Raw genomic sequence first — 14586 nt, 5'->3', positions numbered from 1 at the left:
AGTATGTTTAGAGCAGGGGTAGGCAACCTTTTTGAGCCAGGGGCCAGGTTGCTGTCCCTCAGACAACTGGGGGGGCTGAAGCCAATAAATAAATAATAATAGTAATAATAATAATGGCACCACCATTTTGAATCCCCCCCCCGTACAAGCCCGCTGCGGCCGCTGGAGCCTTCCAGGAGAGCTCCAGCCACCACAACAGGCCTCCTACAGGCCCGCCGTGGCCGCTAGAGCCCTGCTGGAAGGCTCCGGCCACCGCAACGGGCCTCCTACAGGCCTGCCACTGTGTTCTAAAATGGTGGTGAAGTCTCGCGTGACCTTTTCTGTCCTTCCCCACGACAGGAAAGGTCATGCGAGACTTCGGCCGCCATTTTAGAACACAAAATAGAGCCCAGAGCGGCGCAGAAGCTGCGGCGGGGGCGGCAATCGGCGGCAGGACCAGGCTGAGGCCAGTCCCAAGGCCTCGCCAGGCCGGATCCGGCCTGTGGGCCGTAGGTTGCCGACCCCTGTTCTATTTTCACTGGCTGTACATTTAGAGCACTCATTCTAACATACTGGATGTATGATGGCTCTGTTGAATAATAGTTTTTTTGCATATCTTGAGTGTACTGTACACTGTCTGATAAATAGTGCAGATGTCCTTTTTGATCATTACTGAACTGATTGGTTGCTGAGTATAAGTCGGTAGGAGAGAAGTACAATAGATATTTCTCATTGTTGAACATAGCTGCTCCCCCAATGTGCCTAAATATTCTGAAGGTGTTCTCTTTAACCTTGGAATTTAAGCAGTGTCCAGTCTGTTTTCTACTTGGATGGGGAACTTACAAAGAATACCAAATGCTTGTGGCTATTTTTCAAAGGAAGGAACTGGAACAACCACATCTGAGTATTCCTTTCCTAAGGTGGGATACAGACGGGCAAAAAGGGGTGTGTTCATGACGTCATGAAGGTATAGCCTTCAGACAGCCCTTACCTGAATGCCGCCATGAACACGCCGCCCGCACGCCCCAAGCGGGAAGAAGCGGCATTAAAAAGGTGCCGCTTTTCCCCGCTTCTTTTCTATATAGTGCGCAGCTGCGCATCTCCGTCTATAAGTGCTGCACTGATACACCAGAATTGCTACGCCGCTAATTTAAGTTGCCCATTTAAAAGCTCAGTGTCTGCTGCATCGCATAATGAGTCGGGGTCCTGGAACATGCGCAGTTTGCAGTCAGGCTTTAATTGCAGCGTCAGCTGCCATGCAGGTGTGGAAGCTGCAGCACAGCTGCAGCGCATTTTAAGACTCGTAACCCTAACCCTAACCCTAACCCTAGAGCAACATGTACGCATGCGCTGCTAGAATTGTGGAAAGTTTGGAATTTAAAGTGAACCCCTACACACATTCCTGTGCCATTTTCACCTAACAATAAAAAAAACGCTAAAACTTTAAATATTTACATATGTACAAGGGAGGTGATGGGGGATGGCAGGGGGACAGCGGTGGCAGCGGCAACAGCTGTGGCTGTGCATTGCAGATTCAGCAAGAGCGCGGGGACCAAAGGAGAGGAGGCATCCATGATGCTGGTGACACTAGCAACGTGCAAGAGGACAAGGATGCCAACACCAGCTGGCAGGAGACCACCATTGTTCTTGGGCAGGGCGGGGGAAAAAGTTTAAAGAGGCTTGGGCGCTTTAAATGTGCACATAGGCTTTCTGCCGCCTGTGCTGAGCGCCACAGCTGCACAGCTGCACATCCGCCAGCCGGCAAAAGAAAAAAAAAGCCCCGTTAAGCTGCCTCTCTCTTTGCAGCGTCCTGCGAAGTGGCGGTGTGGAAACTGCGGGTCAGAAATGGCCCCAGGTGAGGTGTCTTCACTGCCCCCCATGTGGAAGCCCCATACACCTTAGCCACGCCCCCGGGGCGGGCGGTCTGGAGGCTCCGTATTCATCAGAATACACCTCCAAGACGTCTTCCCCTGCCCGTCTGTATCCCGCCTAAGAAAACACTATGAAATTGATGGGGTTGTCATAAGTCAGGAGGTGACTTGAAGGGATGTGTGTATGTGGGCACATGCATGCACACACACACACACACTCCGTCTCTGTTGGCCAGAAGTGCTTGGTACCAACTTTGGTTGATACGCCAACTGCGCCCCTACCTAGGTCGAAAGAGCCTTAAAGCAGTGGACATGCTCTGGTAACCTCTTGTCTCGATTTTTGCAATGCGCTCTACATTGGGCTACCCTTGTACCAAGTTCAGAAGCTTCTTACTAGTTCAAAATATGGCAGCCAGATTGGTCACCGGTTCTTCTAGGTTTGACCATATAACACCAATTTTAAAAGATCATCATTGGCTCCCAATCTGTTTCCGGGCGCAATACAAGGTGTTGGTTATTACCTTTAAAGCCCTACATGGCTTGGGACCGAGTTACTTATGGGAACGCATCTCCCTATACAATCCACTCTGCACTCTTAGAACGATGGGGAAGAACTTGTTGGAAGTAACAACAACCAAATATGCTTCAACTTCCCAAAGAGCTTTTATGATAGCTGCCCCAAGACTGTGAAATAGTCTCCTGGAAGAGATCCATCTTACTGCCTCCCTGGAAACCTTCAGGAGGGAAGTTAAGATGGAGCTCTTCCAGCGAGCATACCCACCTGGCTTTTTGTAAGACATGACTCCACCTCCCTGAGCTCTAGTGTCGCCTGTATATCTTGTTTTTAATTTTTAATTGCTATGTATTTTATCGAAGTTCTGTTTGTTATTTTATATTGTTTTTTAAATTAGGTAGTGATCCCGCCTCGATCCACCTGGGAGAGGTGGGAAAATACAAATAAAATTTATTATTATTATTGTCATGCATTAGAGGTGGGCTGAATGTACACTGCGTCCACGTTATATGCGGGCGCGCTTTATGTGGTCTTAAGCATATGCACTCAAGCCGTGGGGCGCGTGGGGCGGCGCGTCCCATTTAATTGAATGGGCACGCACCTGTTGCGCCCCGCCGCACCACCGCGCACAAGCCCCATTGTTTCCAATGGGGCTTGAGCATAGGCGGAATTCACTTTGCGGTGGGGGGGGGGGTCCGGAAAGGATCCCCTGCGTAAGGCAAGGGCCAACTGTGCTACTTTAGGCACAGCTGTGGAAGAGCTATGTTACATTTTATTAGTACAGAGTATTGCCCCAGGGGAACCGGCAGTATTGGTGCTCTTGAGTCTATGCTGTATAAGCTGAATGTTTACAAACTAATTAAGAAAAAAGGAACATACTTGATTTTCATTTCATTTGTGTCTAGGCTGCTTATTTCTGCTAGATTAAACCAGTTTAGCACTTCAGAAGAGCAGGAAACCATTTTTGATGCAATATACTGTATATATACTTATGTACAAGGCGACCTCATGTATAAGTCGAGGTCAACTTTTGGGGCCAAAAATGTGGATTTTTATGTGACCCGTGGATACGTCAAGGGTCAGATTTGAGTGGGCAGCCTGTCTGGGGAGAAGCTGCTGGCAATTGCGCACCCTCCTCAGCATCTCCCTCACTGGACTTTTCCCCATGGAAGAAGCCCGGTCAGGGAGAGGCTGCAGGGTAATCGCACGCCCACCTCAGCATCTCCTCAGCCAGGCTCCTTCTCTGGGGAAAGAGCCTGACCACAGAGAGGCTTTTGGGCGTACGATCATCTCCCTCGCTGTGCTTTTCCCTTCAGAGGGAGCCGAGCCAGGGAGAGGCTGCAGGGCAACCAGTCACCCTTCCCAGTGTCTCCCCAGCTGGGCTATCCCTTGCAGAGGCAGCCTGGCTGGGGAAAGGCTTGGTCGAAGGACTTTTTGCCTCGTAGATAAGTCTACCCAGGATTTTGGGTGCCATTTTGTTGCAAAAATTTCTTGACTTATAGTCAGGTATATACGGTGAGTCATGACCTAAACTTACTACTGGTTGAATCTCCCTTATCCAAAATGGTGTTTCATTGGCCACAAAAGAGACAGGCTACTGATCTTAAATCCAGCAACTCATAGTAGTCCTGCTAGTTATTCTCACTGTGAAGGACCAACGTGCAAAGGTCTGCAGTCTCAATATTGTGATTGAATCTCTTCCATGTATTCCAGGTCGGTTGCTAAACTTAGCAGCGAGATCAGGCATCATTATTGAATAGGCATTGCCTAAATGTCAGCGTAGCTGTTGGACTACGACTCTGGAGACCAGGGTTTGATTCCTAGCTCTCTATGAAAGCCACTGGGTGACCTTGGGCAATTCACAAGCTCTCAGCCTCAGAGCAAACCTTCTCTGAACAAATCTTGCCAAGAAAACCCCACTATAAATTTGCTGTAGGGTTGTCACAAGTCAGAAATGACATGAATGCGCAAAACAGACACACACACAAAATGCACACATTGATGCTCTAGGTCTAGTAGGTAGAAAAATGGCAGCACAAGCAAAGAGGAAAGCTTTGGAAAGCTAACCCCTCCAGAGTTAACCAAAGAGTTTTGTTCCTGGAATAAATAGGTTTCTAGCCAGTGTAATTCATTTTATTCTAGTTTAGATAGCTTCAGAAATTCTAGGTATTATGAAACCTTAGAAAAAACACATTAGTAAAATGGTGTTTCCAGGTAAATTCATTCTGCCTTTGGCCTAGAGCTTGCCCCCCCCTTCCCCATTTTTGGCCAAAATAACTATTACTATGCTTTTGATTCATAGTATATTGGTGTTTTGACCAAGAAGCATTTCCATACATTTTCTCTCAGCCCATTAATCAATGGCTTCAGCAACATGCATATCATATGCATATTTGTAATGACAGGATCCTGATAATCCCCCCCCCCCCAAAAAATAAAAATAAAATAAAGGATGTATTTACGGTTATGCCTATTAGCAGAAAGTGATTTAGTAATGTATTTAGAATTTTAAATTACCAAAACCTAGTTTTAGAAGAAGATAAATAAGTTGATATGTGCTGTACAAGTAGACTAATCTTATGGGTGCTTAAAAAGGCATCTGCTGCTGAATCATGTGTGTTCTCTTGTTAGCTATCTTCTTCCTGTTCCTGGTTGCCTGTATAGCTCAGTTTGTAGGTAAATATCAAATCATAAGTTGGCTATACCTTAGTGAACCTTACTCTAGCACACATCCTCCTTCTTTTTACCTTTGTGAACTACATTCCTTGATCTGTTTTTGTTTAGTACAGATTAAGCTGAAATTTTGAAGGATTCTCTTCAAAGAAACTTATTTTAGGGGAGTTGAGCAGATTAAAAAAATGGGGGGGGAGATTGTTGTACATGCCACAAACTCTAAATTACTGCAGAGTAAAGGTCCAGGTAATGGAATGTAAGCAGTAAACCATCCAGCACTACAGAAAAACATATGTGTATTAATTAAATTCCTGGCTTTTTGGTTGTGATAGTGGGTATGATGAAAATTAATCTCTGATTTATAGTACAGTTAGCCTTTGTTATCCATCGGGCTTTGGTTCCAGGACCCCATCATGGATACTAAAATCCATGGATTCTCAAGGACCATTAAATACATAGTAAAATGGTGTCCTTTATATAAAATAGCAAAATCAAGGTTTGCTATTTGGAATTTATACCTTTAAAAAATATATTTTCAAGCTGTGTATGCTTGAATCTGTTGATATAAAACAAATCTGTAGATAAGGAGGGTTGACTGTATAGCCTTATCTTTAAAACCAACTGCTGTTTTGAAAAATAATAAAATTAGGATGCCTAAAAAGGTCAGCGATGATCTTCCCACAATGATAGCAATAAATTGTTTAATAGAATGTACAGATTTAATAGAATGTACACTTCAAAAATGTAATCCCCCACCTTTTAAAACAAATAGATACCTGCAAGATATTTCAGTAGGGGAAAGAAATAGCAGAACAAGAGATTCTTTCAGGAGTCTCATCTCTGACATGTCTCCTTTGTGATTTCTACCCTACACTGTCTCCAGAGGAAGGAACAGAATCGCCTTCCTTGTACTGCTGTACTCATTAAGTAGTGCAGATGAAATGGGTATGTGAAAGGTAGTTTTGCTGTTTGGGGAAACAAAAATTAACTGACACAAAACCTTTGTGCTCTGTGCTGGAATGCAGCAGATCACACTGCTTCCTACAAATCAAGCATACCAGAGCTCTGATATTATTCTGAAAATTAGAGACAGTGTGTTGAGCCTTCCTTCCTTATTTATTTATTTATTCTTGTGTGTGTGTGTGTGTGTGTGTGTGTGTTCTCTTCTATACTCATGTTTTCTTCCTCCACTTTAGCCAAATATCTCTGCCCTCCTGTACTCCTTAGCAGGGTAGCAGTAAGTGGAAGTTGAAATTGCAAATGGAAATTATAGTGCAAGAATCACTTGTACCCTGAATCTCCACTTGTAATTGCATGCCTCAGAATTCATACATGGGGGAATCTGGCCTCTCTTAGATGTTACATAAAGAGATTCAGAAGGCTGAGTGGTTCTTATGTCTGCACAAGGCTTGTATTATAATGTTCGAAGTTGACTCTAAGAAAACTAACACAGTGAGAAATCAAGGACACATTTCAGGTAAGCATAGTCCTAGTAATCATGGAAGCAAAAAATAAAGTAGCATTAAATAAGGACTGGTTCTTATGTATTCACAAAGAACTTTGATAAAGCTATAGTAAACAAAAATTTAATGAAAAATGTAAGATTCTTATTTAATTGTAATTTGCTAATTATAGAAAAACTTTGAAAAGCTTATACAGGTGCAGTATTCCTCATCAATTGCAGCATGTTAAATGTAACCAAGAGGTGCAACAAATAAAATTGGAACTGTTATTTTGGTTTTGAAATATATCCAGAGCCATGATATGACATTCTTGACATGTTTAAACTGATGATACCCCTATTTAGGGAAGCAGCTGTTCCTAATAAAGGGCTAAATACTTTATTTATATCCTGTGTTGTGCATATTTATTATATAACCAAAAATAAATTCTCAGTATTAAGAGCCTTTAAAGTATTCTCTTCACTTGACTATAATCTCTTGGGAATTTTAGTTTCCAAGTACTCATTTCCAAAAGCTGCTGCAGCATGAGGGGGGGGGTGCTGATGGGATGATGTTTCTATGTTGCTACTTTTGCAAAATTGTTATTATTATTAATTGTGCTATTGCAAAATGTACAACTGGGGGGGGGGGTTAGGTCTAGGGTTTGATTTTTTAAAACTCTATTGTAATTTGATGTATTTTACTGTTGTAACCCGCCCAGATTCTTCGTGATTGGGCGGGCTAGAAATAAATATTTATTATTATATTATTATTATAACTGCAAATCTCAGTGCTCTCAAACATATTCCAGGAATTCCTGTGTAAAAAGAGAAGGAGATGATTAGTGTACACACACAGTAAATTGATGTTAAATACTGAGTACCGTAGTTAAAGCCTGAGCGGTGGCTGTTATTGTCTTTACATAAACTTTCTTAATATACAGTATTTTAGGCCAAACTAGTCATGTGCTTGGGGTGGGGATTCTGCTTTTATCATGAAATGAAGCACATACAGCATGAAACTAGAATCTGCCCTCACTTTCTTGTCTCAATGCACTCTGCTGCTTGAAGACTTTTTACCCAGTTGATTAACATTTGATATTGGAATACAGGAAATGAAAATAGTAGAGGGCCAGTAGAATTCAAAGAATTCAAATGTGAAACATGTGCATGGTCTGATCAAGAAAAGCAGACTGTTGCAACTAAGACATCTTACCCCCCACAGATTAAGAACCATAGACATTAATCATATAGAGAACTGAATATGTGTGGTCTCTGTTCATTCTTTTACTTCCACAACATGGAGACCATGTACATAAAAAGCATATTAGAGATATTTTAAAGAAATAGTCACTGATAGTATGTGCAGCTAGATCTCGTTTGTGGTATCAGTATTTTAAACTATGTGTTGTTGTTGCTGGGTGCTTTCAAGTCATTTCTGACTTACGCGAACCTATCCTGGAATTTTCTTGGCAAGTTTCTTCAGAGGAGGTTTGTCATTGCCAACCTCTGAGGCTGAAAGAGTGTGACTTGACCAAGATTACGTAGTGGGCTTCATGGATAAGTGGGGAATTCAACTCTGTTTCCCATACTTAACCCATAACTCCCTTAAGAAAAAAAGGAGATTACTGAATTATAATTTAGCCAGTGGATTTTTTTTGTACTACAGGGCCACAGTTAATGTTACCCCCCCCCCCCAATATTCTGTTAAGATGTGTGAAACAGCATTGTTTCTACCTATCACATCCCAGTTACCACCAACTATGTTGCTTAAAAGGCATATTTAGCACTTTCCTATCATCCTGTTTTTCCCACGTAAAGTCACACTCATTTAGCTAACAGTCAGTGATGGCTGGAGGCGTCTATGTCAGCAGGCCAGTGAATCTGTTCTAGATTTTCATCTGAATTTTAAAAGAGCTGTCCAAAGTGCTGAACCATTTCCCCAAAATGGAATGTAATTACTATCTCACTGACATGAAAACTGCCACTAGTAGCTTGTAAGCATTTTATAGACTTATGTACACAAACCACTAGAGACAACTTGGAGGTAGTAGTTGCTTAACAGCCTAAATACCCTAAAGGCACCAGATTCTGACTGATCTTGGAAGCTAAGCAGAATCTGTTGTGGTTAGTACAGTACTTGGATAGGAGACTGCCAATTAATACAAGATGCTGTAGGCTATTCAGCCAGTCCTTATATCCACAGGGGTTCTGTTCTGGACCCTCTTCCCCTTGGGTAACAAAGAAAACGGGACCTCAAGTCCTGTTGTTTTCAGTGGCAGTGTACTGGGTGCATGACTGCATGTATGCACCTCCATTGGGATGAATAGGGTGGGGCCACCCATGGATGCTCAAATCTGTGGATGGCATGCCAGCAGATGGCAAGAGCGGGCTGTATTTCAGAGGAAGCAATTGGCAAAACAACCTCTGAGTACTTCCTTCCTAAGAAAACACTATAAAATGAATCGAGTTCTCATAAATTGACAGGCGACTTAAAGGCACATACACACATAGCAGTTCCTTGTTTAGCCAGTGCAATTCTACTCCATTAGTATAAGTCTACTTTCCCTGCAACTTTTTGGATTAGATAATTTTCTGAAACACTCAGCATAAATAATCTTTATGATTCTTTTGGGCATGAACTATTGCCTTAATTCCCTCAGATTTAATTGAAGGAATGTTGTTTTCTGGACTATAATGTAATACTCTATGAAAATCTTTTGAATTAGCTGTCTCTAGTAAGGCCATGTAATTATGAATTAATTTATTTGCTTTTTTATAGTATTGCTGCAAAGTGACTTGGCATGTGTGGGTATGTGTGAATATGCACATCAATGTGTTACACGTGTCAATGCATTTTCCTTTCTTTGATATACTTTCCTAACAGTTCTTCTTTTCTTCTTCTTACAGATAAATTTGCGCCTCATTTTGGTAAGTGGAAAAACAAAAGAGTTCTTGTTCTCACCAAATGATTCAGCAGCAGACATTGCAAAACATGTATATGATAACTGGCCAATGGGTAAGTAATACAGAATTATAAAAACTCTTCTAACCATTTTCCAGATCTGTTACATGGGTTGGAAAGAGAATATCTTTCCCCATAAATGCAGAAACTTTAAAATGTTGGACTACAAAATGTTTATTATTGACCCTCCTTGTGCTTTATTTTTTAATTTGCACTTTGCCATATTACAGGATTGTCAAAACAGGCTAAGACCATACAGTAGATAGGAAAGTTAGTGAAAAAGTGCCATGTAGTGAGTTAGCACTAAAAAGCTAAAATTGAATTTAGTTAGTTGCATTTACTTTGAAAAGGGGACATTTATTATGCTTAGGTTATTCTAAGTTGCATTGTATTCTAAATTGAAAACCTTTCCAGAATAAATATGAAAAATCCTGTCCATAATTGATTGCACTCTTTTCCTCCTCTCATCCATGTTTTATGCTTCAGAGAGGATAGAGCTGCATGAATTTTTTGAAAGCTCAATTTCTCACCCAGCTGCTGTAAAGGAATGGGTGAGATAAAAATACATACATACAAGAGTGATGTAGACAACAGAGTTTCATGGTGGCATGGTAGCAATAAAAGAGGCATATGGGGTAGTATAATTAATGGAGAATCTAGGCTAAGTTCCAATCCAGTACTCCAATTCCAAAAATAAACATAAATCTAATAATGACAAAATGTCAAGCCATGCTTCCACAACAACCACAAAAGAGGCTCCTATAGCACTTGAAAAATAACCATGACCTGCAGTCACAGTGAGCAGTCACTATCAATACAATGCTTGTGGAGTCCAGAACTAGGCATTAATCTAACTGTAGTGTGATTGACTGGGTAAATAAACATCAACAAAACTGAAGCATGGCAAACAGGATTAAGAATAAAATGGGTATGAGGGTGTGGAGAACAGTAAAAACAATCCCCACTTCTCTTCCTTTGTCTTTCCTCTTACCCACATGCTCTTTCCTCTTTCTTTCACCCTGCAAGCCTTTCCTTTCCTGTATTAAGCTTTGTACCATGAAGGAGTATATCACAGGCTTTCCTTTTCTCTTTCTCCCTCTCTTCTCTCTTGTTGCTGCCTGCCTTGTGGATGAAGGGAAGGAGCACAGTATAGCAAAAAAAAAAAAGAAAAAAAAGTTGTGTCCCATTGATGAGATCATGAATAGTATGCTAGTAGCTTTGAAGTTAAAATTTTACACTAGAACTACAGTTGGCTCTCTTTATCCATGGACTTTTTGTCCATGGATTCAAGTATCCATGGCTTGAAAATATTTTTTTAAAAGTGAAAATTCCAAATAGCAAACCTTGATAAGGGACACCATTCTGCTATGCCATTGTATTTAATGGGACTTGAGCATCCACAGATTTTGTTCTTCATGGGGGGGGGGGGGGCTGGAACCAAACCCCAGCGGATAACAAGGGCCCACTGTACATGTTTGGCAGACTTAAATTTTAAAATCTCACCTGGAATGGTAGGCTGGGAGGAAGGTGCAATGGCAGAGTTAAGATTGGGAAAAAATTATTGTTTCTCTCTTGAATATTTCTCCTAATTCTGCTTGGCAACAGAAATGTGGCAGAGTCCCCAAAATCATGTTTTGGACTGTGGCTCCCAGAATTTTCTAGCTGGCATAGCCAGTAATTCATTATTCAATATCTGGCACTAATTATAGATATAGAAGTGCTTATGTAGCTTTAAAAAACAAACAAAACAAAAGCCCTGTCTCTTTTTGCAAGACTTTGTGTCCTCTTTCATTCTATAGGTCCCTGTGATAAATGGGACTCTTGTGTGCATGCATGCTTAATGATAATTAAGGAAAATTGTATCACTGTTATTTTTGTCATACATATTTTAAATTTCTCTCTTCATTTTCTAATTAAAAATTTTCAAGACTTTCTCTGAAGATGCCAGCCACAGATGCTGATGAAACATTAGGAATAAACTCTTCTAGTACATGGCCACGTAGCCCGAAAACCCCACAAAAAACTATGGGTGCCGGCCATAAAAGCCTTTGACTTCATTTTTCCAAGACTGCTTATACAAATCAATTGAACAATAAAACATTAAAGAATATTTTAAAAATAGGTTCTGTAAAATTCAGTGCCATATTGAGAGAAAGGCAGGTATAAATCATTTAAATAATACTAAAAGAACAAAACAGTAGGAGTAGAAATAAAACAAAAGTAATAAAAATTAAGAGTATCAAAATGGCTGATTATTTTAAATTCTGACCAAATAAAAATATTTTAAACTAATTCCTGAAGCTCATCAAATTCAGCGGTCTCTTCCAACTCTATGATTCTATGTTTCTATGAATGTTTAGTGAGCAGCTTTAACAAGAGTTTTGAAAGCCAGGCTGGTACACAATTTTTTTTTCTTCTCTTGCTACCACCTAACTTTGTGGAAAGATTCCAAATAACTTAGTAGATCATTAAGCATGCAGGCCTTAATATCCTCAAGTCCCAAGCCAGACATAGGTTGAAAACAGCACTTTGAGTTGTGCCCAGAAAATAATGATGATGATTATTATTTTTATCCTGCCTATTCTCCAATTTGAGATTCAAAGTGGCACACAACATATTTAAAAACATATTGTTAAAAATCCACAAGATTCAAGATTTAAAACAGTATTAAGCAATCAAAGCATTAAGGCCAGATTAAAACATATATAATTAAACAGGTACACACACCCTAGTGCAACCAGCACATTATTTTGGTGCAGTGGTGTCACTAAATTTGGTGTCACCACAATGGGCCTCCTGGGGTGGGGGTGCAGATGGGGATGGGGGTCAGTAACCCAGATGGGAATGCTGGTAACCCAGCATCCTGCTGCCACCAGCACTCTGAGCCAAGACAGCAACGACGGGATGCTTCCCTGAGCAAGAACAGTGGTATCACCCTCTCTAATGGTGTCGCCCAATGAATCGGTATCTCCTGCACACCCCATCTTGTTCAGATGAAACCATAATAGTGCATCTTTTTCTTTATTTGTTTGCCTTGATATTCTGTATGTTTATCTCATCTGAATTAGATAGAGAGAGCTAGGTGTAAACCACATTGATGACCCCCTAACTTCTTAGATAGCAATGCTTGTTATTTCCATGAAAAATGTAAACAGCTTGATAGACAAACTCTGCTTTGAAAAACTCAATTCCTCACTTACTCACAAGAACCACTGTCCCACCTGCATCACTCTCATCCCTCAAATTCTGGAACAGCTCTTCCAAATAATCACTGGACTGCATTGACTGCCTGGAATAAGAACTGCAGACAAACCAATGAGAGATATAATCTGACTCATTACTTAAGGCAATTTCAGTGCCAAACCCAGGTCAGAAGCTGATTTATGCTAATCAGACCCCTAAGCTTAATCTGGTTTCAAAAGCATAGACCATAGTGCAACTCTGAAGGGAGAGAGAGCATATAATAATATAACCCATTCCTGACTTTAAGGAATGGACTTGTGTCCTACACCAATTTGCATTTGTAATGAAGTATTGCCAACAGTATATCTGCTCCTCAGCTCATCTACCCATCATATGTCTTACATTTGTGATATGTGCCTAAATCTTGTTTTCTTCTATGAAGCTTAGGCCGTTTGGGATATTTCATATCTTTCATGGACAACTCAGTTTTTACCAACAGGAGCATTTGACATTGAATGTTTGAATTGGTTTAAGCAGGGAGTGCTGATCAATCAGGCAGAATATTACAGGGCCCATGATAACCAACAGTAATATGATTTGGGAGATGAAAAAGTGGCTCAGATACACACAAAAAAGCATGTTTCTTAACCAGACATTATACTGATTTTAAATAAGTAGCTTTTTGGTCTGTAGTTACTGAGCAAGAGTGAAGCGTCGATTTGTTTGAATGAGGAGAGGGTTCTTTGATTTAAGGATTCTCCTTGTTGAGTTAATTATCATACAATTAAATGTACAATAACGTAAAGCTTTAACCTGATTCTTTATAAAATTTACTGTATAATAAACATATATGTATATAGTGGGAGCCAGTGTGGTATAGTGGTTTGAGCGTTGATTCTAGAGACCAGAGTTTGAATTCCCATTCAGTGATGGAAACCCACTGGGTATCCTTGGGCAAATCATATTCTCTCAACCACAAAGGAAGGCAAAAACAAACCCATCTAAAAAACCTTACCAAGAAAATGCCATGATAGGCATACCTTTGGGTTGCCATAAGTCAGAAATGACTTGAAGACACACAAGAACAAAGTGTACAGTGGTATTTATTAGTACAGTGGACCCTCCCCTTACACTTAAGCACTCCCTAAGTGGTTTACAAAGTGTAAGCTAATAGTCCCCAACTATCTGGGTACTCATTTTAGCGACTTCGGAAGGATGCAAGTCTGAATTGAGCTTGAGCCCTTTTGCTGGTATTGAACTCACAACCTTATAGTTTGTGAGTTGAGTGGCTGCAGTACAGGCATTTAACCACTGCGCCACTAGCAAAAGGAATACATGATAAGTTTCCTGAGAAGGGGAATGAATAATCAGAATAAAAAGTAAGAGTCAGTCTTCTGAAGCTAATTTTGAAGATAATACTAAACACTAGTCTTGAGAATATTGGAAAGTCTCTGTTTTCGACTACCTGAGATTTCTTGTTAGATCTGAACCTTGAGAAATTCTGGTTAGTGTTCATTTAGCATTTAAGAAGCAGACCAACTTCTGATCCTGTCTTTTCCTAAATCATAGTTTCTTGAACCAGAAGTCTAGATCAACATGCAGTTAAAAATAGAGGCAAAACGTTTTAGTCTGTAACCATTCTAGATGAGAGGAAGGAGTGCACAAGCCTGAGGCTTAATTGTTTGGTCTCGTACCTAAACCCAGTAACTTATTGATGAACTTTACAATACATCTTCCATGATATAACTGGCTTAAAACTTGCCACTATTAAAAACCAATGGCCTGTATCAAATAATATTGTTCTACTAGAACACATATAATAAGCAGAAGCCACGTTTGAACCTCTTCATAACGGGAAGTGAATCCAGTGCAGTTTTCACTTGTGCCACATAATGAAATATCTCTGTTGTCCTTGGTTTAACAAATATATGCAATGATAAAACATACTCTAAAATGTTGT

The 14586-nt window shown here is 40.6% G+C and overlaps 1 protein-coding gene across 1 annotated transcript in view; it reads left to right on the top strand.

Annotated features, from left to right (window-relative positions):
* UBL3 (ubiquitin like 3) overlaps positions 1-14586 on the top strand; it is a 49888-nt gene that overhangs the window by 28982 nt on the left and 6320 nt on the right. The window contains exon 2 of the mRNA XM_042457224.1: positions 9389-9497. Coding sequence (XP_042313158.1) covers positions 9389-9497 — 109 coding nt within the window. The remainder of the gene's footprint in view (positions 1-9388; positions 9498-14586) is intronic.

The sequence above is a fragment of the Sceloporus undulatus genome, chromosome 3 (genome assembly GCF_019175285.1).
Source record: "Sceloporus undulatus isolate JIND9_A2432 ecotype Alabama chromosome 3, SceUnd_v1.1, whole genome shotgun sequence".
Classification (NCBI taxonomy): Eukaryota; Metazoa; Chordata; class Lepidosauria; order Squamata; family Phrynosomatidae; genus Sceloporus; species Sceloporus undulatus.
Note: the sequence above shows the minus strand (reverse complement) of the source record. Positions and strands in the feature narration are given on the sequence as shown.